This window comes from Puccinia triticina, chromosome 2A (genome assembly GCF_026914185.1).
Source record: "Puccinia triticina chromosome 2A, complete sequence".
Classification (NCBI taxonomy): Eukaryota; Fungi; Basidiomycota; class Pucciniomycetes; order Pucciniales; family Pucciniaceae; genus Puccinia; species Puccinia triticina.
Window position 1 is genome coordinate 7,828,798 of NC_070559.1, and position 22,423 is coordinate 7,851,220.

At 47.6% G+C, this 22,423-nt stretch overlaps 4 protein-coding genes across 4 annotated transcripts; 3 read left to right on the plus strand and 1 right to left on the minus strand.

The window, feature by feature from the left end:
- Positions 1-87: 87 nt before the first annotated feature.
- On the plus strand, positions 88-2,605 carry PtA15_2A833 (uncharacterized protein; the record flags this gene model as incomplete). The annotated part of the gene is made up of 4 exons (XM_053166894.1): positions 88-385; positions 784-1,440; positions 1,545-2,255; positions 2,331-2,605. The coding sequence occupies 4 exons, from the start codon at positions 88-90 to the stop codon at positions 2,603-2,605; spliced, it is 1,941 nt and encodes a 646-aa protein (XP_053018071.1).
- Positions 2,606-11,773: 9,168 nt separating this feature from the next.
- PtA15_2A834 (uncharacterized protein) lies at positions 11,774-15,196 on the plus strand (the record flags this gene model as incomplete). Its single annotated transcript, XM_053166895.1, has 6 exons — positions 11,774-11,811; positions 12,484-12,682; positions 12,844-12,962; positions 13,047-13,912; positions 13,989-14,845; positions 14,975-15,196. The coding sequence occupies 6 exons, from the start codon at positions 11,774-11,776 to the stop codon at positions 15,194-15,196; spliced, it is 2,301 nt and encodes a 766-aa protein (XP_053018072.1).
- A 1,260-nt stretch (positions 15,197-16,456) lies between these two features.
- Positions 16,457-16,846, minus strand: PtA15_2A835 (uncharacterized protein; the record flags this gene model as incomplete). Its single annotated transcript, XM_053166896.1, has 2 exons — positions 16,457-16,712; positions 16,818-16,846. 2 exons carry the CDS (start codon positions 16,844-16,846, stop codon positions 16,457-16,459), a joined length of 285 nt encoding a protein of 94 aa, XP_053018073.1.
- Positions 16,847-17,021: 175 nt separating this feature from the next.
- Positions 17,022-18,265, plus strand: PtA15_2A836 (uncharacterized protein; the record flags this gene model as incomplete). The annotated part of the gene is made up of 5 exons (XM_053166897.1): positions 17,022-17,184; positions 17,322-17,605; positions 17,704-17,798; positions 17,889-17,979; positions 18,110-18,265. The coding sequence occupies 5 exons, from the start codon at positions 17,022-17,024 to the stop codon at positions 18,263-18,265; spliced, it is 789 nt and encodes a 262-aa protein (XP_053018074.1).
- Between the last annotated feature and the right edge of the window lie 4,158 nt (positions 18,266-22,423).

A 22,423-nucleotide genomic window follows, 5' to 3' on the forward strand; every position in this document is an offset into this window, starting at 1 on the left:
TGCATCTTGCTCCCTTTTTTATGTTGTACGATCTCCTCCCGACATTACATCATCCTGCAGACTGCAAGTGCAGACACTTCGACACTGATGAGCGCCAAGCCTCCCTCCTTCCGGCCCCCCTCGTCCTCCCGCAAGACATCGCTCTCAGACACGAGCACCGCCAGCAAACCCCCACTGCGGCCCCGGGAAGCCAACATCCTCCCGCCCAGCAAGCCCACCCAGCCGAGGGCCCTCCATCGATCGGTCTCCAGCTCGGCCGGCCTGCGAGACAGGAAGGAAAGACCCCTGGCCACGCCGCCTGTCAGGAAGAACCCGCCGGTTCCCAGGCTCAACCCCGACCAACGACCGCCACCAACAAACGCCCAACCGGCCCAAAACCATCAAGGTCAATTCCGAAACTGCTTCCCCTTATCACACTCCCCTTTCAAAAACCCATGTATACCTCACTCGGACACCCCTTGCATCGAGCAGTCCTCAGTCTGACACAGACTTCACCGAGAGCCTCTCATCCCCCATCCTCACATACAACATACAAGTACAGAGATCCGCTGTATGAGCCATAGAATTATCATCTTTTAGGCGGGACCCCTGTTGAGTTCACCCTGTACTCCCAGCAAACCTTTTTTTTTGCTTTTTTTTTTTTAAGATTAATAATCATTTTAAATTGCTCTTCTTCTTCCGCCCTCTTCCAACTAACGTACCCTGCCATGTACATAAACTTAACCCGCTGGTCCTCCGTTTGCTGATATCTTTGTCTCGTCCGCCTCGTTTCCGTGCTCAAAGTGACCATGCTCAAGGAGCAGCTCGCTAAGCTTCAATCCGAACTACGCATCGCACGGGGCCAAGTCGCCACTCTCGACAACCAACTCACTCGCTCCAAAACCCCGCCCAGCAAGTCCCCTCCCTTCGCCACCACGCCCAACTCCTCCCAACGCCACCACCACCAAGCCCCCTCCCCAACCACTCCCGCACCCTCTCCCAAATCAAACAGGAAGAAATCTAGCTCGGCCTCTCGGTCCCGCTCGCTCCGAAAGAGCTCGAGTAGCGCCGCCAGTGAACAACAGACTGATGGTCTCAGCATCCGCTTCATCTCCGGTCCAGGTATCCCTTCCTCTCGCTCGCCTCACCCCTCCTCAATCATGGACGACAACAGCCTGCCCATCAGCGACTCGGGCTACGTCAAGGACGCCGACGGCGTCTGGGTCCCTCTCAACGGCAACCTGAGCCATTCCCCCTCTCCCAACCTACCCAGCCTGGCCCGCTTCAAGTCTCAGTCGCCCGCCGAGCCCCCGCGTGGGATCAGCAGGATCCCGATCAGCGCCGTCGCACTCGGAAGAGTCCTCGCCGGCGATCCCATCGTCCCCGATCATCAAGCAACCCAAGCCGACATCGCAGAAGAACAGGAACCAGTCGAAGAGTCCTCTGAAGGCGTCCATCGAAGTGAGCAATACACAACAGCAGTTCTATGAAAGAAGAAGAAAAAGAAAAAAAATCCCGGACCCACCACAAAACTGATTTGGTTGCATCTTTTCTTACATACACAGATGGCGAATATTCATCTGGCGCATCACTCTCATCTCCTCAGATAGACGAACAAACCAACACAACATCAAGCAGCGAACCGTCCGGCAATCAACCACCCACCGTCTCTCGCCAACCACGCGGCAACCCGTTCTTCAGCTCAGGAGGCGGGCGAGACCGCGGGGCGATGATTCACCAAAACTCGAGTGCGGACCGGACCACCAACGGCGGGAACACGGGCAAGGTGATCACGACGCTGCAGTCGGATCTGCTGTATGCGCGGACGGCCCTGGACCAGTCCAAGTCGCAACTCCGGCTGAGCCAGCGGGCGGTGGAGAGTCTGAACCGACAGACGGAGGACCTCAAGGAGTCGATGTCCCGACTGAGGCTCGAGAACGAAGGCCTGAGCAAGATGCTGAGCCGCAAGGAACGCACGGTCAGCGAGCTCATGGAGCGTCTCAAGCGCTCCGAGGCCGAGCTCGGCACGCTCAAGCTCGAGAAGAAGGAGCTCGACATCAGCTTCAAGAAGATCTCCAAGGAAACCGACGAGGTCGTCAAGGACTCCGTCCGGCGCAGGGATCGCGCCGAGACGCAGTACGAGGCCGTCCGGAGCGGCGTCAAGAGTCTTTCGGAGGGCTGGAAGAGAGACGTGAGCACCCTCAAGCAAGACATCAGTCGATTAGAGGAGAAGCACCGCAAAGAGATGGAAGACAGTCGGCTGAAGTACAACACCCGTCAGTCCCCCCTCTCTCATCCTTCCCCTCTTGTATGCACCGGCTGATGGATGGTTTGTTTGTTTTTTTGTCTAGTGGCCAAATTGCATGCGTCTCGGTCGGGCGCGCTGTCGCGAATCGAGACGGACCTGACGAACCTGCAGAGCTCGAAGGAGGGCTTTATCGCCCAATACACGAGCGAGCTGAGCGGGCTGAAGGCCCATCTCGAGCAGGACCAGAAGAAGTCCGACGAGGGCTTGCTGCTCGCCCGGGAGGTCTCCGACGAATGCGCCCGCTTCAAACGCATCCTCCGCAACCATTCCCACCCCGCTCCAGACCCACCTACCACGCGCCATAATCCTCGCCCTTAATTCTTTCTGCTTTCTCATCGGCTCGAAAACTCCTTTTGGTTGTGTGTTTGTGTATCGTTTCTTACATATATTTATGCTGTTCTTCCTCTCGATCTATCTTCAACATCTCTGTTCTTTTCTTTTTCGACTTTCGCCTCCATTTCCATCGTCCTTTCTTTCCTTTCCCTTATATATATATATACATATATGGCCACCCTAACTGCTCCTCACGTGTTTGTTTAGTCCTTCTCCCGCCTCTCTCTTTTCCTCCCCTCCTCTCTCTCCCTCTCCCCATCTATTCTCCTTTTCTTCTCATTTGTCATCAGTAGCCTCTGCTCATCATCATGAGGAAGAGTCATTCGTAGAAACAAGGAACTGAAAAAAAAGGAAAATGAAAAAATGAAAACAACAGAAATGGGATAATTTGCAGTGCTCTTTATTGTTACATAGAAGTGGAAACCTTTGCATATGTTTACATACATTTGCGACTGGATGAGCATTTCGTACTTTTCTTTCCTCTGATCTCACATATTCTTCAGCACGTCAGTGGACCTGGAAATCATCAATTTCACTTTGACTTTGTTCAAACAACACTAATTGACCAGCCACCATTCCTTGTTCCCCTCCCACAAAAATTGGCTCAACTTGTCGATCATCCATCATCTGCCAGTCTTATAACCAAGCAGGATTAGTGTGGTGTGTTACTTTTTCCTGTGCTGACGCTTTCTTAACGGTTAGCATAGCAGGATAGGCGGTAACGGATTTTTGCTCCCCCGGTAGGAACAAATTCCCGCTGCGCTAGGGCGGGAGACACTGGGCAGAAACGACATTCTAGGTTTTCTCCTGTATTTGTGTGACTGCAGGAAAGAAACTGGGGTGTTATTTCTGCCCAGGTTCATCCCTGTAGTTGCGCGGGGACAAGATTGGGCTGTTTCTGCCCAGTTTTTTCCTCAAGCGGCGCATGATACACAAAAGCTACCCTAAAATTTAGTGCAGTTTTTTGCCAAGCTAACACTATCCAGAAAAACTTGTAGTGTCAGCGGCCATAAGAAAAACAACTGCTAGCGCTACACCAGTGCTTTTTTTATATCCTAGTAGTGTTAGCGGGCACATCCGTCTGCTAACGCTAGCGCCGCCATAGCGCAGCTTAAAAAGGCTAACACTATGCTATGTTAGCGCAGCTGGTCCACTGTTGTCTGCATGTCATTCAAAAACCTTGGCAAATTGGTGTGCTGCTCACTTATAAATTTGACTGCTTTTCTCACTTTCCATTATTTCCATTTGATTTTTGTTTCCATTCCTATGTGTGGGAGCCTATGTAATTGAAAAAAATGTATTCAATTAAATAGTATTCTAACATACCATACCATGAATTAAGAGATATGGTACTTTTTCTGAGTAGAAGATGTAACCAAAAGCCCCCACCACCTTGTAAATAATTTCTGTTGGTGCCTAGCAACTGAACATATGAGGAAACTGTGATATTCCATGCGCTGTGAAATTTTGGGACCCTTTGGGTTGCTTGTTTTGGTGGTGTTCCTTAGCAAGACACCTGCCAAAATGGGTGCACAGTAGCACACCCCTTTTCTGAGGTGAGATAATCCCATGCAGTTCACCATGTGATCTTGAGAGGGGTTTCTGCCCTCCCTAGAATTTTGGGGGGCTTGGGCGCCGCAGTGAGGAGGTTTTTTTTCAATTTTTGGCATTTTCTCAAAAATTAAATTTCTGACTCCCAAACAATATTGCTAAATTCCAACTTCCAACTCCCAAAATGCGCCCAGGTCAATTTTTGGTCCGCACAAACTGGGTGCAACGTTGAGAAGCGGTCCTCCCAACATACCGGAAGTTGGAGGTTGAAAAGTAGGGAGTCAATTAATCAAGACCCTAAAAATACTAGGTTGTAAACTATTAACAGTCCCAGAGGCAATATTTGCTAGGGTAGTTGACCCACCATTGTTAGTAGTGTAGTAGGGGACATGACCAAAAGCCCCACAGCCTCAAGAAAAAATTCTGTTTGGGGGTTGCTGCCTTGCAGCTAACCATTTGGGGACATAGTAATTCACTCAATGCTGTGAAATTTTGGGGCACTTTGGGACACCTGCACAAAGGTTTTGGGTAGTTTTCCTTGGTAAGAAATCTGCCAAATTAGACCCAAAGTAGCACACCCTAAGGATGCCAATTGGGCGGGCTCGGGCCGCCCGTGGGCCAGCCCGAGTCAGGCCAACTTTTTATCGGGCGGGCCGGGCCGGGTCATTTTCTGCCAATTGGCCGCCTGCCCCGAACCCGTTTAGATCCCAGGCGGGCCACGGGCTGCCCACAGGCCGCCCACGGGCCCCAGCCAAAAATTTGAAAATTTGAAAATATTGATTTTTTTTCTTCAGGGTAGTGTGTAGATAAACAAAAGAAAAAATATACTTAATAGCCTCATAGGCATAAACAAAAGAAATATATGTAGTGAATCATTCCTTGCAAGCTCACTCACGTGCCTTGAACCAATCTTGAGTGCAGATTAACGCCTCAACAGAATCCTTGCTTAAGCGCATCTGATAATCATCCAGGACCCGTCCACCCGTAGAGAACGCGGACTTGGATGCCACTGAGGTCATTGGAACCATCAGTACCGTCCTAGCAAGCTCAGATAGAGAAGGGAATCTTGAGGCATTTGATTTCCACCAGTCAAGGAGGTTGAAGTGGGAACTGTTGGGGATGATGAGGTTTTGTTCCTCTAGATAAAGATCTAATTCGGCCCCCGGAGCATTAAGTTGAGATGAGGCCACCAAGCCAGCCATGTACTGGTGGAATGCCAAAAGGTCTTTATCCACTGTCTTCTGGTGGTTACCTTCCACTTGTATGCTGACTGAGTTGGTGTTGGCTGATGGTGCTGGGACATAAAGGTCCCACAGATCCATTAAGGCAGACCTAACGTTTCCGAGGAACTCTCTGACGTTTTCACCCCCCGTTGCGTCCTGCTCAAGGCTGAATCGGAGATATGGCATTTTGTAACAAGGGTCAAGGATGAGCCCAATGGCAAGCAGTTCCTTTGATGGCTGCCAGTATTTCTTGAACTTAGCTCCCATGGGCTTGATCATGTCGGCAACGAGAGGTATTGAGTTACATTCATCTAGTTGTTTGTCAATTGCTGAAATCACACGGTAAGCCTGGTTGATGGTTGGGTAGCGGGTTCCACTTAACAAGACAGTCGCTGCATGCCAAAGAAAAGGTCAGGTCAAATGCAAAAGGGATAACAGGGAAACACTAGAAGATTAAACATACCTCGGGAAAATGGTTCCAGGAACTTCTCCATGACCAAAAGTTCCTCCCACTGGAGCTCGGTTGGGCAATCCTCAAACTTTTTGTCCTGGAACGCTAAATTGCATGGCAGCGATGACTCAATCATCAGATAAGTGGAGTTCCAACGTGTGGGGACATCCTTTGATGGATGTTTATCCTTGATGTTGATGTTAACGGCAGTGAGGGCCTTTTCGAAGGCATCCATATGAGAAGAGGATCCACGGATCCAATGGACACTTTTGCGAAGTTGTTCAACAGCGGCACTGGCAAAGATGATCCCATCTTTGACAACAAGGTTGATGATGTGCGCTAAGCAGCGCACATGGAAGTAATTTGAGGTTGTAGAGCCTGGAGTTGTGCTACGATCTTCAACAAACCGCTTCAGTCAAACCATTGCCGCAGTATTGTTTCCTGCATTGTCTAGTGTGACAAATGCCAGCTTGCTCACGGCCTTCCAATCGCGCATGATTAGGCTGAGTCAGTCGGAGATGGCAGTGCCAGAATGCGGAGGAGGAAGGGGTTGGAAACTAAGGATGAGCTTAACTAGCTTCCAGTCCTTGTTGATGTAGTGGCCGGTCACAACCATGTATCCGGTAAGATTGGCGGTGGTCCATAAGTCAGTCATGAGGGCTATGTGTTGGGCTTGCTGTCCAATCTCGCGGAGAAGCACCGCCTTTTGCTTGTGGAAGATCTTGATGCAATTGTTTCGAATCAACTTTTGTCCTGGAACTACAAACTGGGGCTGAGCCTCCTTCATGAACTTGAGGAATCCTTTGTGTTCCACCGTGGCAAACAGATACTTGTGTTTGATAATCATTTCGGCCATGCGCTTGCAAGTTTTTTCTTGATTGTATATCCAGACTCCATTTCCGCTAGAAGGGTTATTTGACAAGCTGAAGTTCAAGAGGCCTTGTCAAGGTCCGATAATCCCACCTTTTTCAGTTATATACTTCTGAGAATGCCTGCAAAGATGGTTGGTTCCAGCTGATGAGGCGCCTGAGAGTCTTGTATGGCAGTAGTTGCACTGTGCCTTCTCCTTTCCATTCTCTAGATCAAAAGTAATCATGAATAATAAAGAGTTAATTCGTTGACATTCTTGACGGGCTGAATAGAGAGAAAATTACCTATAATCTTTGAGAAGTGTTCCCAAACACTGCTAGTAAGTTTCCTTTTCTTTGATTGACTCTCTTCTTGTGATTTGCTGACGCTGTCAGCGGGTGCTGGAGTCTGTGGCCCTGTAGTAGCTTGGGATTGCAAATTGGACTGGGTAATGACATTGATATTGCTTTGGGGTTGCCCAGTGTTAGAAGCCGCCATGTCCACTTTGACCAATGACGACGGTGACCAATTTGAATTTGTGATAGTAGAACCAATGGGAAACTAGCTGGCAATTGGGATGGTGACCGGCTCCGGTCCGGAGTTGAACTACATCCTGGCACTGGTCACGACTGCCCCCCCCCCCCGGAGCGGGGACTGGGGAAGCCCATTGGGCGCCCAACAGGCTGCCCGCGCCGGCCCAATTTCTCTCACGGGTCTGCCGGGCCGGGCTGACATCCGGAGTTTCTATGAAAAGGCGGCCCACACCCGGCCCAAACCCAGCCGGGTTTGGGCGGCCTGTTGGCAAGCCCGCACGATTGGCATCCCTAGCACACCCCATGAAAGAGGTGTGCTAATGCCAACGGTGAAAAAATCCAATACAATACCTGTATCAGTCAATACCGCGTATCATATTTGAAAATTGATACAGCAGTACTCAGAAAGCTGTATTGTATTTACTCATTTGATACAATAAAAACATATTGTATCAAAGATCTGATACCTTGTATCAATATTTTGTGGATTTGGCGGAATACTGATACAGTATTGATACTGTATCAGTGTGATTTTTTTAAAACATGTTATAAAACCTATCATAACACTTTCAACCACTCTTGGGCACTCATCTTATCCCTAGCCACTCTTGGCTACTACTTCTGATGTATATTCTTGCGTCTTACAACAAGTGCATTGTAGGTTTGAGCTGTTATGACAATAAAATGGAAAGAGTACCAGTAAAAAATAAAGAAAGGTTGAGTTAGTGCGCCGAGGCTATTTTTCTTTCCTTGTGAGCCTTCTCTGTGGTGGCCTGGGTAATGATATTTTGAGCCGTCTCAAATGAACCATCCGGCTCAACTCCCTGGACCAACCATTGGTGTGAGCTCACACATCACTCGATTGTTTTGGCTGCCAGACTGCCTCAATTGCCGCCACATGTATAAGCTGCAGCCAAGAAACACCTCTTGACACTTGCAGAGGTTGCCGCCCCGGGCAAGAAAGGTAGTCCCGGGCCAAGAGGGCCAATATTGGGAACTCGCGGCATTGGTCCTAGAGTGGAATAATCATCAGAAACCATTCACAATATAAATTTGAAGCGGAGATTGAAATAAAATTCACCTTCCACCATTTCAAGCACTCGCCTGCTTCAGAAGTGGGTAACCTATACTTATCCTCCAAGTAAACAGTCAGCTCGTCATCCAAAGGGGCGCTGTCGACCGCATCAGGGAAGTAGTTGACTTCGGCTACAGCACGTTTGTTTTCTTGGTTGAAATTTTGTTCAGGTGGGGCTGGTTCCTTTGTACCTGCAGTGGCATCAAATTGAGCTTTCTGATTTTGAAAGAGTTCGTTCAATAAGTCAAGAGTGTATGTGTAATGGGTTCAAAACAACATCTTGAAGATTGAAAGGCGGAAACTGGGATTCAGTGCAGTCGCAATAAGGATTGAATCACATGTGAGTGCCTCGTTAAGGTATTTTTTGGTTTTGGCTGACATCGCTTGAAGCATTTTTTGGAACTCGTTCTTGTTTGGCGCGATTGTTTTCATTTTCTCTTTGATGTAGGCCTTGATGTACCGATATTCAGAAATCATTAAGCAGGCTGAGGAGTGATCCCCTTCCATCTTCTTGGTCAAGAAATAAAATTCCTAGACAGAATCATCTGATGAGGAAGAATTATGCCTGGGAAGGAGAGATGTAGACTTACACCAAGCATATCTTTCAGCTTTTTAACAACATCCCACCCCTCTTGAGAAATCTCCATCTTGTTGTAGTAATTCTTTCCTCCTTTGCGCTCTTGTCAGTCCCGTTCATTCTTGAGGAGTTTACGAATAATCTTGCGAGCTTGGTAGCCACGGTCGCGGCTTTGGAACTTGATGTTCCACCGAATTCCATACCCCGCAATCAAGCTAGTTCCATTATAGTCAAGCTTCTTGCACCATGTGTTGTATTTGGATCGTTTGGCTGCCAAGCATGTAATTTGCTGAATAACAAAATTGACCTGAAGATAGTAAAACTGGTCAATAGCTTGCTCATTAAAGGCTTCACTGTACATTAGCAGAAATAAGAAAAATTGTGACCTTTTTTAAGATTGCATCAACCTTGTTCTTGCTGTTTTTGGGCTCTTCTGGAAGATCTTTGTCCTCGCTACTGTCTCCAATCTTTTCGGCATCTGAGTGAACTTCTTGTTTGTTGTCCTCCTCCAATATAACATCCTCAGGAACAAAATTGTCCCTTGGTTCGATCTCTTCGGACTCTTCAATGATTGGAGTAAGACCAAGGGTGAATCCAAGGGTATCAGTATCATCGTCCTGTTGAACTAAACCTCTAGTTGAAAGTTGAATTGCCTTGAGCCCCTCATTAAGAATGAGGGCAATTTTGTGGCATACGCATTGCATATGGCTTTTGGATAGATTGAGATTGACGCCAGTCTTCTTGATGATGAGTCGATCAACCGCGCGGGCCATAGTAAAGTTATTTGAACCGGAGTCAGTCGTTTGGGCTAATATTTAAGACCACAAAAAAACCGATTCTACGTTAGTTCAGCTTATGAAATGAAAGACATAGAAGATGTGACTTATCTTATCTTCAAGATGAAACTTTGTTAGAATATTAGCAAATGGTATTGCCAAAAGCTTCCCCTTGTGATTCGAAGCAATGTACTTGAGACCAAGGTGGGAAATTGTAAAGTTCCACTCTTTTATAAGCAACTGAGATTCCCAAAAAGGCGTGATGATTGCCTTTAGTAGTCCATACATCATGGATTAACAAGAATTTTGAGCTGAGTCTCTGGGGTTGTTTGTGTTGAGATTAGTAGGGTTTCTCAAAAGGTTGGAACATAGATTAGCAGAAAAGCAAGGAGAAAACTTACTTGTAATGTTGATACTACTTTGCTTTGAAGATTTAACTAGAGTCTATGTGCCTTGGTTGCAGCCCAAACTCGAGAATAGATGTGGACCCCGTGTCAGGCATAATTAAACGCAATCAATAGAAGAAAGTCTTTGATCTGATTCCAAGGCAGCGCAGATCAAATCAGCCACATCACAAGTAGCTGGTTGAAAACTCAAGCATCAAACGTAGTTTTCTTGAGATAAGATTTTATGCTTCCTCTCTCAGCATCTTTTGCGGTTAATGGCAACTTTGCCCCTTTTTCAATAGCTTCCAACCGTGAAGGGCAAGGTATTTGGTCAATATTTCCATCACAATTTTTGATAAGGTTAGATTTTGTCCCAGCGCTCTTCTTGAAGACTTTTGCACACCAACAACATTTGAACATGAGCTTTTTCCCCTAGAAAAAAATGAACATATGAGATCAAGGATTTCAATGTGATTACATGTGAGTTAAACATAGAAACGTACCTGATTGTTGTCCTTTGCATGGAATGGGGCCTCATAGTAGTTGAGTATGTCATCAAATTGAGTCGATTTCTTGATATTGAGCTTCTGGACCTTCAAATTCTTGGCATCTGAGTCCTGAACGTGATCAATCGGATTATCACCAGAGTCTTCCCAGTCCAATTCTTCATTGCTGTTGACAGTTTTCTTGCTTTGCTTCCGCTTGGTTGGTGGTTTGTGCTTTTGTTTGGTTGAAGTCTTTTTGCTGGTTTGTAGTTGAGATTGTTGGGACTGGGTGCTCTGAGTTTGACTATGGCCAGCCGGGTCGATCTGAATATTGGGATCTTGACTGTCAATCTGAATATTGTGATCTTGACTGGCATTTTGGGTAGGAGTAGGTGGTGCCAAGATTGATTTGCGGGATTTGATGTTGGACCGAACATAGTTTGAATTGGAACGGATGGGGGTTATGATTTGAGTAGAGTGACGCGAGGCTGGTCAAGATGGGGTGTGATGAGGTGATGCAGACGTTCTTGCCATTTTTCCGGGTGATGAAGGGAAGAGTGGCGGCGCTGGTTGCCGTTTACATGGGTTGGTTGGTAATCACGACACTGGTGACATAGCCATTTACATATTTATCTATGTAGTAATAGTAAGGTGATACCAAATACACCCCGATTTGTATGGATACGTTGGCTGGATTTTATTGGTCCGCCCGGTACACCCGGAAAAATCTGTGTATCAGATTGGGCACCCAATACACAAGCCAGATTATGTATAGTATTGCATTGGCCTAGCAATACGATACCAATACAGAATATCGGGCAGTATCAAAGTAAGATACAGCTTGATACCAATATCTGTCTCGTATTGGTTTCACTGTTGCTAATGCCATGCAGCTCACCATGTGCTCTTCAGAGGGGTTTCTGCCTGCTGTGAAAGTTTGGTGGGCTTTGGGCAACCCAGTGTGAAGTTACAAATTTTTCTTTACTTTTGTCATTTTTTGTAAAATTAATATTCCAACTCCCAAACAAATGTGTCAGAATTTGTATTCCAGCCCCAAATTTTGGTCCTGGGGAGCCAGGCCAGACATCAAGATCTGGTCTCTCCGATCGATGTCTGCAAACTTTTGGGAATATTTTTGTGAGTCAATTTTTCAAGACCCTATTTCTAAAATAACTTCATCACTTAAAAGTTTGGTGATTTTATGTATGATTGCAACTTTGAATAGTCTTATAATGGAGTGGCCTTTGATGGCCCCATCAAAAGCTGATGTTCTGATTTTGGCCAGGTGGAGGCAGCGCCACGACCCAAGGCCTTCCAAGGCCCTCCGTCAATCGAGGCGCATACTTATGTATGCAGTTAAACTCCGGGTACGACGTAGGATATAAATAAAATGGAATGTTCGATTGCAAAACTGTTTATCCATTTTTGATTGGGTTATACAAAGTAGGGAGTGGGTTGTATGTGTTGATGTAAAGCCAGGATGGATATAAGCCACTGCCAGCCTATCACTACAGATCACAGCCTATCACAGCATGCACAGCAAATGCCAAAAACATTTGCATACAAGGGTGCGCTCTTGCAAGGGAAAGACTTTACTCGCAAAAAAATGCACTAGACGCCAACCAGCCCGCACGATGAAGCCGAGCAGCAACGACCAGCTCAGATTCAGCAGAAGCACCTTCGCCAACAGAAACAATCTATCACTCTCCATCTCAACACAGCAACAACAGCAACAGCAACAACAGCAGCAGCAGCAGCAGCAGCAAATACTAGCAACAAACCATCTCCAGCAACAACCCACCTCACCACCCTCACCCTCATCACCCTCCTCATCAGAACAACAGCACCCTCAGCTCAGCCAAGACTATGAACACCTCCCGCTCTTCTCTCAGTCCACCTCCCCTTCCGCTCCAGAACATCCGATAACCGAGCAGCAGCAGCAGCAGCAGCAGCCCAGCCTCCAATCATCATCCACCACTATCCTCAGCCAGCAGGCCCCCCCCGATCACAGCCAGTCATCCTCCAGCTCCGTCGGACCAAACGTCGCTGGAAGGATCGGCGTCGGCGGAAATGTGATGGTCGACCCTTACAACCCCACCCCCCTATCCCATAAGGGCGGCGTCGGAGCGGGCGCCTTTGTTTACAAGGTTTACAACGTCAGTCCAGCACTCCCTTACCACCTTCACATCACTCGATCGATCCCCCCACATCAACTTCTTGAAACCCCCATTGATCGGCGTACATACATGTCCTGAAACATATTCCAATCATTCCGGTCGGCTGCATAGCTAATCAACAATCCTTCTTTGGCCTCCAGATGCTGCTTGACCCATCATTCCAACATCTGATCTCCTTCAATCCCAGTGGACAGTCCTTCACCGTCAGCAATGTCCAAGATTTCAGCAAGACCGTCTTACCCAAACACTTCAAACACAAGTCAGTCCAACCTCCTTAATCGGGCCCACCTTGTCATACTCCTGTTCGCTAACCGTCTTTCTGACGGGCTATATCCTTCCACAGTAATTTCTCAAGCTTCGTTCGTCAGCTCAACATGTACGGTTTTCATAAGGTCAATAAGACCCCCCGAGGGCAACGAGGAAACGATAACTCGGCCGCTTGGGAATTCGTTCATCCAAAATTTCACCGAGGACGACCTGATCTACTCGAGCAGATTCGGAGAAAAACGCTGGACAACGAGTCTGGTTCTCAATCTCTTCGGACCAAAGATCAATCACTCATCAATCAGTCCCAGTCCTCGCCCACCACCCAGAGGTTCCCACTCGATTCACTCTCCTTCCTTCCAAGCCTCCCGCGGGCACATCCCAGCTTCCAACTCGTCCATGCAACCTCGGCCCCATTCTTCCCTCATCTCCACCAACGAACCAAGTCCGACTGTCAACCAGAACTGTCCCCGGCAACTCCAGGTGCTAGCTTCAACCTGCCAGATATCTTGAACGCCCAACTACCATCTAACGCTCTGTTCGAGGCTGGCCCCAATCCTTCGATCGCCCCCAATACCGATCACTCCCGCAACGAACATCAGTCCTCTCGACACTACACTCATTCATTTTCACACTCGCCCTACCCAATCGACCCTCCTTCGTCCAGCCATTCGCACATCTCATCTGCCCCGATCACCCCGCTGAGTGCGGTGCCCCCTCCATCATCTCCGATGGACATGAACCTGGATCCCAAGGCGTTTGCAAACAATCCCCTCGAAAGTCTAGCTGAAATCAAAACTCAGCTGTCCGGTCGCTTCCAAGGCATCAATGCCAGCTATGAAGCACTCTACCAAGAGCTCCATGAAACTCGTCGCCGCCAGGGAGTACTGATCGACCTGGTCGAGAAGATGTATAAGACCTTACAAAACACCCCTAATGCTAATGGTAAGCCTAGAGCCCTTCTTCTCCCATCTCCATCCAGACCTATGCACTCACACCTGCTATCAAAAATGCATTCTAGTCGGTTACGAATTTCCTTCGCGCGAATTGCTCTGGGGGTCCGGAGGAGAGACCACGCCAGTGTTCAAAATTACCGAGCATGACTACCCAGGCCACCATCCGATGAACGAGGATAACAGCACGCAACAGCAGTGCTCGGTCTCCGTCGGAACCTCGCCCTCGGTATCCGAATTCAGCCATGCCGCCCAAGCGTCGCCCTGCGATAGTGCCTACCGATCCTTGTCCGTCGGTCCAGGCGGCTTTGGAGGATTCGGCAACCTGACTTTGGCCAGTTACCCAAACAGTCCGGTCGGTGGATTCATGAGTGATCGGCAACAACAAGCACCAACAACGGGAAACAACACTACGACGCCTAGCAGTCCGCCAAGTGCGACCATGATCCACTCTCGCTCGGTTTCTGCCCAACAGCAGAGCCAGCAAGGTGGACCCGGTCTCCTGGATGACGCCTCGAATCGGTTCTTGGTCCCCAGTATCAGTTCAAGTCACCATTCACAGCAAGCGATGGGCGGAAGCAACAACGGAATGAACTCGGTGCCCGTGTCTCCCCGCGCCGCGCTATCGACGGCTCTCAAGACTCCTCTGCCGCCCTCGCCAGCGCCGTTCAAGCAGATCGGATGTCCAGGGCCTGCGGGCGGCGGCCCGGTGGAGCTGATGTCGACGCAACAGAGCGAGGACTACCAGCAGGCCCTCGACAACTTCATCCATCATAGCCACCACCATCACCACTCTTCCCTGTCGATGATCGACGACCCCGCAGCATCCTTCCCAGCTCCTACTTCCCTCGACCATGCTCGAATCCCCATCAAGGCCGAGGACTGTCCCGGGGCTAACAACAGGCCGGCCACCGCTGCTTCCAATGTCGCCAACGCACAGACGGGTGAAACCCTCATCTTCGCCCCCGCCCCCGACTCCCACCATTCCCACCTTCAACACATCCATAACCATCATCATCACCATCAGTCACTGGGGGGCCATCATCTCCTCCAGTCCGCCGACGACAGCGCCATCGCCGTCGGGCTCGCCTCTCTCTCGGAGTCCCATTCCTCTCCCTCCTCCGCCGTCGCCGCCGGTGGGAACTGCTTCAAGGGCAAGAAACGCCCCGCATCCGGGTCCATGGACCTCTCTAATCCCGCCATCCACCATCCTAGTCATCTGGCCCATCTCCATCATCACCATCTTGCCCATAACCATCTCAACCTCCGGAACTAATCCTCAGCCGATCCCTCTAATTGCTCCTCATATTACTCACTCAGATCCGGCGTCCACTCCTGCTCTCCATATCTCTCCCTCCCTTCCTTCATAGCATCGCTTCGTCGTTGTTGGGTACTCTTCTTCTTCCTCCTTTAATCATAATTCCACAAGAAGAAGAAGAAGAAGGACAATACATAGTTCCTCTTAAGTATCATCTTAATATGCTCATCCTCATGGACAACCATTATATATATATATAATATATATAGATACATAAGTGTGTGTTTATGTATGCGTTTGTGTTTAGAACTGGGTGTCTTATCCTTCATACTTACATATATCCATTGACAATCTGCACATATACATCTCTAATATGTCGTCTCTCCTTCTATCCATATATATATGTTATATTTCTGGCTATACACATATATACATAAGATAAATATTACTACATTTTAATCTTCTTTAATCAGTTCAGATCAATTATCACTAATTATCTTTCATCATAATCCAGGTTTTTTTTTTTCTTACTTCATGTATGTAATTAGGCTGGTTTCTTCTTTTTTTGTGGTTGTTGGCTCTCGTCTAATGTTTGAAAAAAACAACAATAATAATAAAAGAGAATTTATGAATGATTGAATCCAGTCTGCCACTGGCGATGGAAATATAAAGGAGAGAGAACCATGTTGGTTGTGTGGGGGTTGGAGTGCACTGCCTCCTGTCAACTGTGGATTACTGGAGGAGCGCCTTTTTGGGACAGCTTAACAGAGCGTCCAGCAGCAGCAGATCCTGAATGATGCTTTTGGCTTTTTTTTGTCGACTGGCACTCCTCTCTCAAACAACCCCAAACATGTCAATCTTTGCGTATGTGCACGAGTCGCATTCTTCTTGGGAAGGAGGATGCTTCGTGGATGCAAACTGTGGATTTGGACATCGGGGCCAGACACCCCATGCTGGAGCTCATGAATGTGCGATGTGAGCCCGCCAATGCGGTGCAAAGGACTTCACGCGATGCGCATGCGCCAAGACGCTGTACTCCTTTCCATTTTTTTTCTTCGCCTTCTTAAATTGGAGACAGCGAGCATCTTTTGTTATGCAAGCTATGGAGAGTGGGGATGGGCATTTCTTCGATAAAGAGCTGAAAGCTGATGTACAGTTGGAGTAAGTGGTATATATTATACCTGCTTGCGTATTAAGTTGATTTTTTAGAGAATGAGTAGGGGTGGAGTCTGTGTTCCGAAGGCGATGATTGTGATGTCAATGTGTTTAAGGGTGTGATTAAAGGGCCGGGTCGTCCTTCATCCCGCCGTTCCCGGGGACATCGGCGAGTCCAAGCTCTTCCCAGCCGACGCGCGCCATGAGGCCCTTCTCCATCCTGCAGCCAAGGTAGTTCTTGGACTCGAGCCGACACTTCGATTGGTCTCGTTGGTTGGTCTGCAGACAGGCCAGGTAGCTCTTCATGAACGACGAGCAGTCGTGGAAGTGGTCCAGCGGGAACGAGCCTCGGTCCGGCGGACTCACCGTGAAGGTTTCTCTGCAAGTCACAATCGACATCGGTGGTTGGTGATGTGGTTAACCGAGTGGGAAGGAATTCAGTCTGGGATGTATGATAGCTGGGCGGAGTTCGGAACCGACTTACCGCATATTTCCTGGACGACCAAATGACATTGTGAAGCAGATAAGCTGTAGATATTTGAATGTTGTCTGCCTTGAGGGGTGATGCGTTTGGTTTTGGTTGAGGTTGGACTTCCTGGTTCACCAGCAGCCGCAAGATGTTACATCTCATCCTCCCACTCTTCCCAGGCCGGAGAAACCGCCCACTCGTCAACCGCCCTCCACCGCCATGTTATCCCGACCGGCCACCCGGTTGGCCCGTCTGGTTCGATTTTCCAGCAGCCCTCGGATTATCTGCACTCGGCCGGTTGCACGCAACTCGCTTGGCGGCCGTTCGATATCGTCCAGCGCAGCCTCATGGGCCAAGAAGAAAGGCGTGGGCAATAGCACTGGTCAGTCGACATACCATCAACCGTTTCCCCGGCCGTCGCCTTCGATCTTGAGATCACGGCCGACCCCTATCATCAGAGGTAATATAGAGATGGGGTGCTAAAATGGTGCGCACATGAATCACGTAAATACCCTCAAGGCAAGCCAAGCCATGAGGACGTATCGAAAGTCTCGCCGATGGAGAACCAGGACGGGATGGCGGAACGATTCAATCGGAACCAGGTCGAGAAGGAGATGGACATGGCCGTCGCGCGGCTGAGACAGGGCGTCAACCTGATCGTCAACCGGGTCGGCCGCCTGACGCCCGCCTTTCTCGACGGGATCAAAGTCATGCATGACCAACAACGTCTAGGAATGAGCTCGGTGGCTCAGGTGGTCGTCCTCGACTCCAACACTTTGTCCGTCGTTCCGTACGATCCATCGGTCCGTCACCTTATCCTCACATTCCGTGCTCTCAAGGCTTGAAATATTGATGCAATGTCTTGATCTCTTTGTTCGCTCTCTCTACTTGAGAACCACAGTTTACCAAGTCGATCGAACAGGCTCTCTACGGCTCGACTTTGAACTTGGCTCCCAAGCTGCAGGCCGACGGCTCACTCTCAATCGCCATCCCAAGGTCAGAGACCAAAACCCACACCAAACTTTCCTTTTTATTTGTAGCCGATAAAACCTATCTTAAGACTATGATTATGTCCTCTCGCTCTAGATTGACCATCGACACCCGTAAAGTACTGGCCAAAGAGAGCGGCGAGCTCTGCGAACAGGCCCGGGCCGGAATCCGAAACATCCGCCAAGCTGTCAGTGGACCTTCTATCTCATCAAACTCGCTCCCCAAACGAGAGAGACAAAAAAAAACCCCTTATCCAGCTTTCTCTTCAGACATTTAATCATGTGCCACTTGAATTATCTCCGCGATAACTTGGACAGGCTCAAAAGGCAAGCAGGACAGACCTCGACTCTAACCTGATCACCAAGGACGACTTCAAAGATAACCAGAAAGCTCTCGACAATCTCTCGAAAACTTACGGGAAATTGGTCGACGGGATCGAAACCAAATCCAAGGCCGTCTTGCTCGACAAATGAACCCCCTCCGCCTCTTTCTTGTAAGCGCCCGTACCATACAAAAACAGCCCCATCCCCCATTTTTTGCTTTCCTGTTCCTGTTTCAATAATGGATTCTTGGAAAAAAAAATCCGGATTGAGAACAGTGAACCACACACACATCATCACCAGTCTCTTCCTCGACTTAAACCAAGCTATGTATCCGTACTGGTACAACGGACATAGCATGGGAGCTCATGAAAGGCCCTCTATTCAGGTACGGCCGATGAAAAGTGTGTAGCTTCCGGTAAGGTTCCACCTCATCCCGGGTTTGTCCCGGGATGAGGTGGACTACACGTGCTGCGGCGAGTCATAGAGATGCACGTGACAGCTATGTCACCCCCCCCCCCCCCCCCCCCCCCCCCCCCACTCTCAGTGCATAGCACTTCGAATCGAATCGATTCGAGTATTCGTATTCGTATTCGATTCGATTCGAATAATGGCAGGTCATATTTTTGCTCGAATATTCGAAGAAAATCGAATATTTTCTCAAATTGCCACCCGGGGCCATTTGGGCCCCGGAGGAGCTTCAATGTGCCCTCTATAGGCCCCGGGGTATAATACACAACCCGGAACCGGGGCTGCAGATATCATATATCCTTGGCATCATACCACCACCACTTCACAGTGACAGAACACCGGGACCAGGACCGCAATCGACGATCGTTGACCAACATTGGTTCCTGCCCACTAGGGGAAGGTAAGTATAGAATTATTTCTAATATCTTCCAATCAATGAGAGTGACTGAAAAAAACCATCATGCTTTGTTCACAAATCACACCAGCAGAATCTGAAATCATGGTGAATGACAAAGATCCGATTCCTACCGCTACACCAAATGATAATCCAACTCCTGCTCCGCAATCCATTCCATCTTCATCACTGGAAGTCCAACTCAAGAGACGCAAATCGATCGGCGTAAACCAATCAGAGACAGCAATCACATTTTTTGGTCCTTGCGATTCAAGTGGAAAACGTACCTGCTTGATTGAGGATTGCGGTGATGTGCTCATGTCAAACAAGACGACGAAGACAAATTTTGTGAACCACGTGGCTTGTAAGCACCCCGGTGAATGGAAACTTGCCCTTGAAGCTTCCAAAAATGCCAAAAACGGCATTGAAACTCCCCTCAGCTCTGGCAGCCCGGCCGCTTCTCAGTCCATGCCAACGATAAAAGCTAAAGGACCTCTCCAAAAGATTATGCTCAAGTGTTGACAGTCGAATTTTGACTCTAATCTTATCGATTGGATCATCGAAGACCAGCTACCTTACGCCAAAGTCAAATGTCCTCAATTCATCAAGATGATTCACGGACTTGACCCGGGTATTGAAATACTTGGCAAACATATGGTCTCTCGGAGAATCAAGGCGCTTTACACAGATAGTAAGCCAGTAGTATTTAGCTTTTTGAAAAATGAATCCAAGCGCTTCTCTTTCACGACCGACATCTGGTCCTTGGCTACCGGAACCCCTTATATATCCCTTACTTGTCATTTCATCTCAAAGGATTGGAAGCCTGCTTCAGCAACAATCGGCTTCAAACCCTTCTGAGAAAAGCACACTGGCACCAACATCCATGACAAATTACTCCAGATCTTCGAAGAATTTTTTTGCAATCAGGAACTTGATGGCTCGACTTTGAAAAAAAGGAAAGTGATCAAACTTGATGAGATGTCTGATGAAAAAGCTACCTCATCTGAATCCAATACCAATGACCACAAAACACGATGTAGTGACAAGGATGAAGCTGTGTCCACTGTTGAAGCAGATCTCTCGTACCTTGGAAAGCAAATTGTATCAATCACTTTGGACAATGCTTCAAACAACGACAAATTCATCCAGACCGCGCTTGACTCAAAACTCCTGATGTCTCCAGAAGCTCACATCCAATGCTTTGCACATATTCTAAACCTAGCCGCAAATGAAGTCCTCGGAGTTGTCAAGCCATCATTAACAAAGCTTCGGGCAGTTGTTTTACATATCCAACAGTCCGATCAAGTCTATAGCACATTCCAGGGCCTGTGCAAGGATAACAATGTTGAAGCTTCAAAGCCAATCATCAACAACACCACCCGCTGGAATTCAACCTTCAACATGCTTGATCTAGCCCTTGTTCAAAGACCTGCAATTGACGACCTCATTTCCTCATACCAGAAAACTAATAGAGGCAATCAAAAGGGAAAAAAGTTGAAATCTAAATCAAAGAAGAAGGCAAAAACCCGAGCTGGAAAATCCCAAGTTATCAATGCTGTGCGTGCGGTTAAGGATAAGAAAACTCGTGAGATTGTCAGTGTTCTTCTTGGACTTCTTGGGTATTTTTTGGGTCAGATGCTAATATAATATGTCTCCTATGTAACAGGAAGCGGTCCAAGACAATGATTGGAACCTTTGTGAGTGGATTCATGCCTTCTGGGAGAAGTTCCAGCAGGCATCTATTGACACCCAAGGCGAATTCTATGCAACACTAACAATCATCATACCGTGGTACAAGGCGCTGATGGACCACTGCAATGAAACCATCAAGAAGTTCACCAAATCCCGCCGGCCTTGATCAAAGCAGCTCAATCTGCTATTGACAAGCTTGAAGGCTACTACATGGTCCACTCCCAACACTCTATACTTGCGGTCTTTTTGGATCCGCGCTTCAAGCTTGCTCTCTTCGAACACCCAACCTCCAAAGCTGAAAACAACAACAATGATACAGATGGCAAGACTCAGATCCAGTTCAAAGATGATGCAATGAAGGTTTTACAAGCAGCTTTTGAGGATTACTCGGCGAAGGTTTTGGTCAAGCATAAACCAAAACAGATGCAGCTTCCGCATTGGTTTCCAAGAAGACAAAGGACAAACTCCAATTCCACCCATTACAGAAATACAAGAAGCTATCAAAGACGTCTCAGAACAACAAAATATCAACCTACCTGCAGATGCCTGAACCACCGCTTGAGAAAGACATCATTGACTGGTGGAAGGAAAATCAATGTGTACTTCCAACACTCTTGATGATTGCGAAGGACTACCTTGCGATTCCAGCCAGTTCAGCACCAAGCGAACGTGTTTTCTCTCAATCAGGTAATCTTGTTAGTCTAAAAAGAGTTTGTCTCTCAGGTGACTCAGTTGAGTCTAATATGTGTATGAGATCTTGGCTCCAAGGCAATCTAGTTGATAAGTCATATAATGCCATTAAAATTGATAAGTAATTCCCATTTTGTTATGTTTTTTTCGCCTTTTTCTCTCAGAAGAATACATAAAATACACACTAAATTGAATAGACTACACGCCAAATTGAAATAAAATATGTCTTCAATAAAACAAATGACTATCTGAAGTGAAAATTATAATTATTGATCTACAGAAATAAACCAAGACACCTCAAATTTCTTTTTTTGATGTTTTCAGTCATTTTTGGAATTTTTGCTTCAAATATCTCCGAATATCCAAACATTCGACGAATCAGTATTCGACGGACCCAAAAAACACGTCAAATACCACTGTGCTATACACTGCCCACTCTTGCCGCAAACGCTATGCTACGTACAACCATAAAAGGAACAACGAACAAAAGATAACAAGAATTTTGAAAGAAAAAAGAAAAGAAAAAAAAAAACAGGAAAATAAAAATGGCAGTAGTAGAGAATAAAAAAGTAAAAAAATCACTGTTCCCCGAGCATTAGACGTTGTAAAGATGAGAAACTTACCAGGCCAAGGCTTTCGGTAATGTGAGCTATCTGGTCCTTTGTTCCTACCCAGTGTAAAGGAGTTTTCTTCTGAAATAGAGCCTCATTTGTGATGTAGAAATCCCTGCCTGAATGCCATGTCCTCTTATTACATAGAAGCATTGTCAGTAGAAACTTTGATGGCTGACTGTTTGTCACTGTCAGAGTGTAGATGGCCAAGAAAATCAGTCTTCAAAACATCTCTAAACAGATATCTTATCCATAAATTCTGTTGCGTAGCTAATCCTAATGCCATATATTCTGTGTGGCAGGGGGAAGAAGCCACTGACACCTGTCCCCTTGCCACCTGCAAAACATCTTCCATGTGGAGCCAAGTCACATCACGTGATGTTAGGTGCCAAAGAAGGTATAGAGAATTGTCATAATGAGATGGGAAATAACCCAGGTTTTCAAGTACCTGCT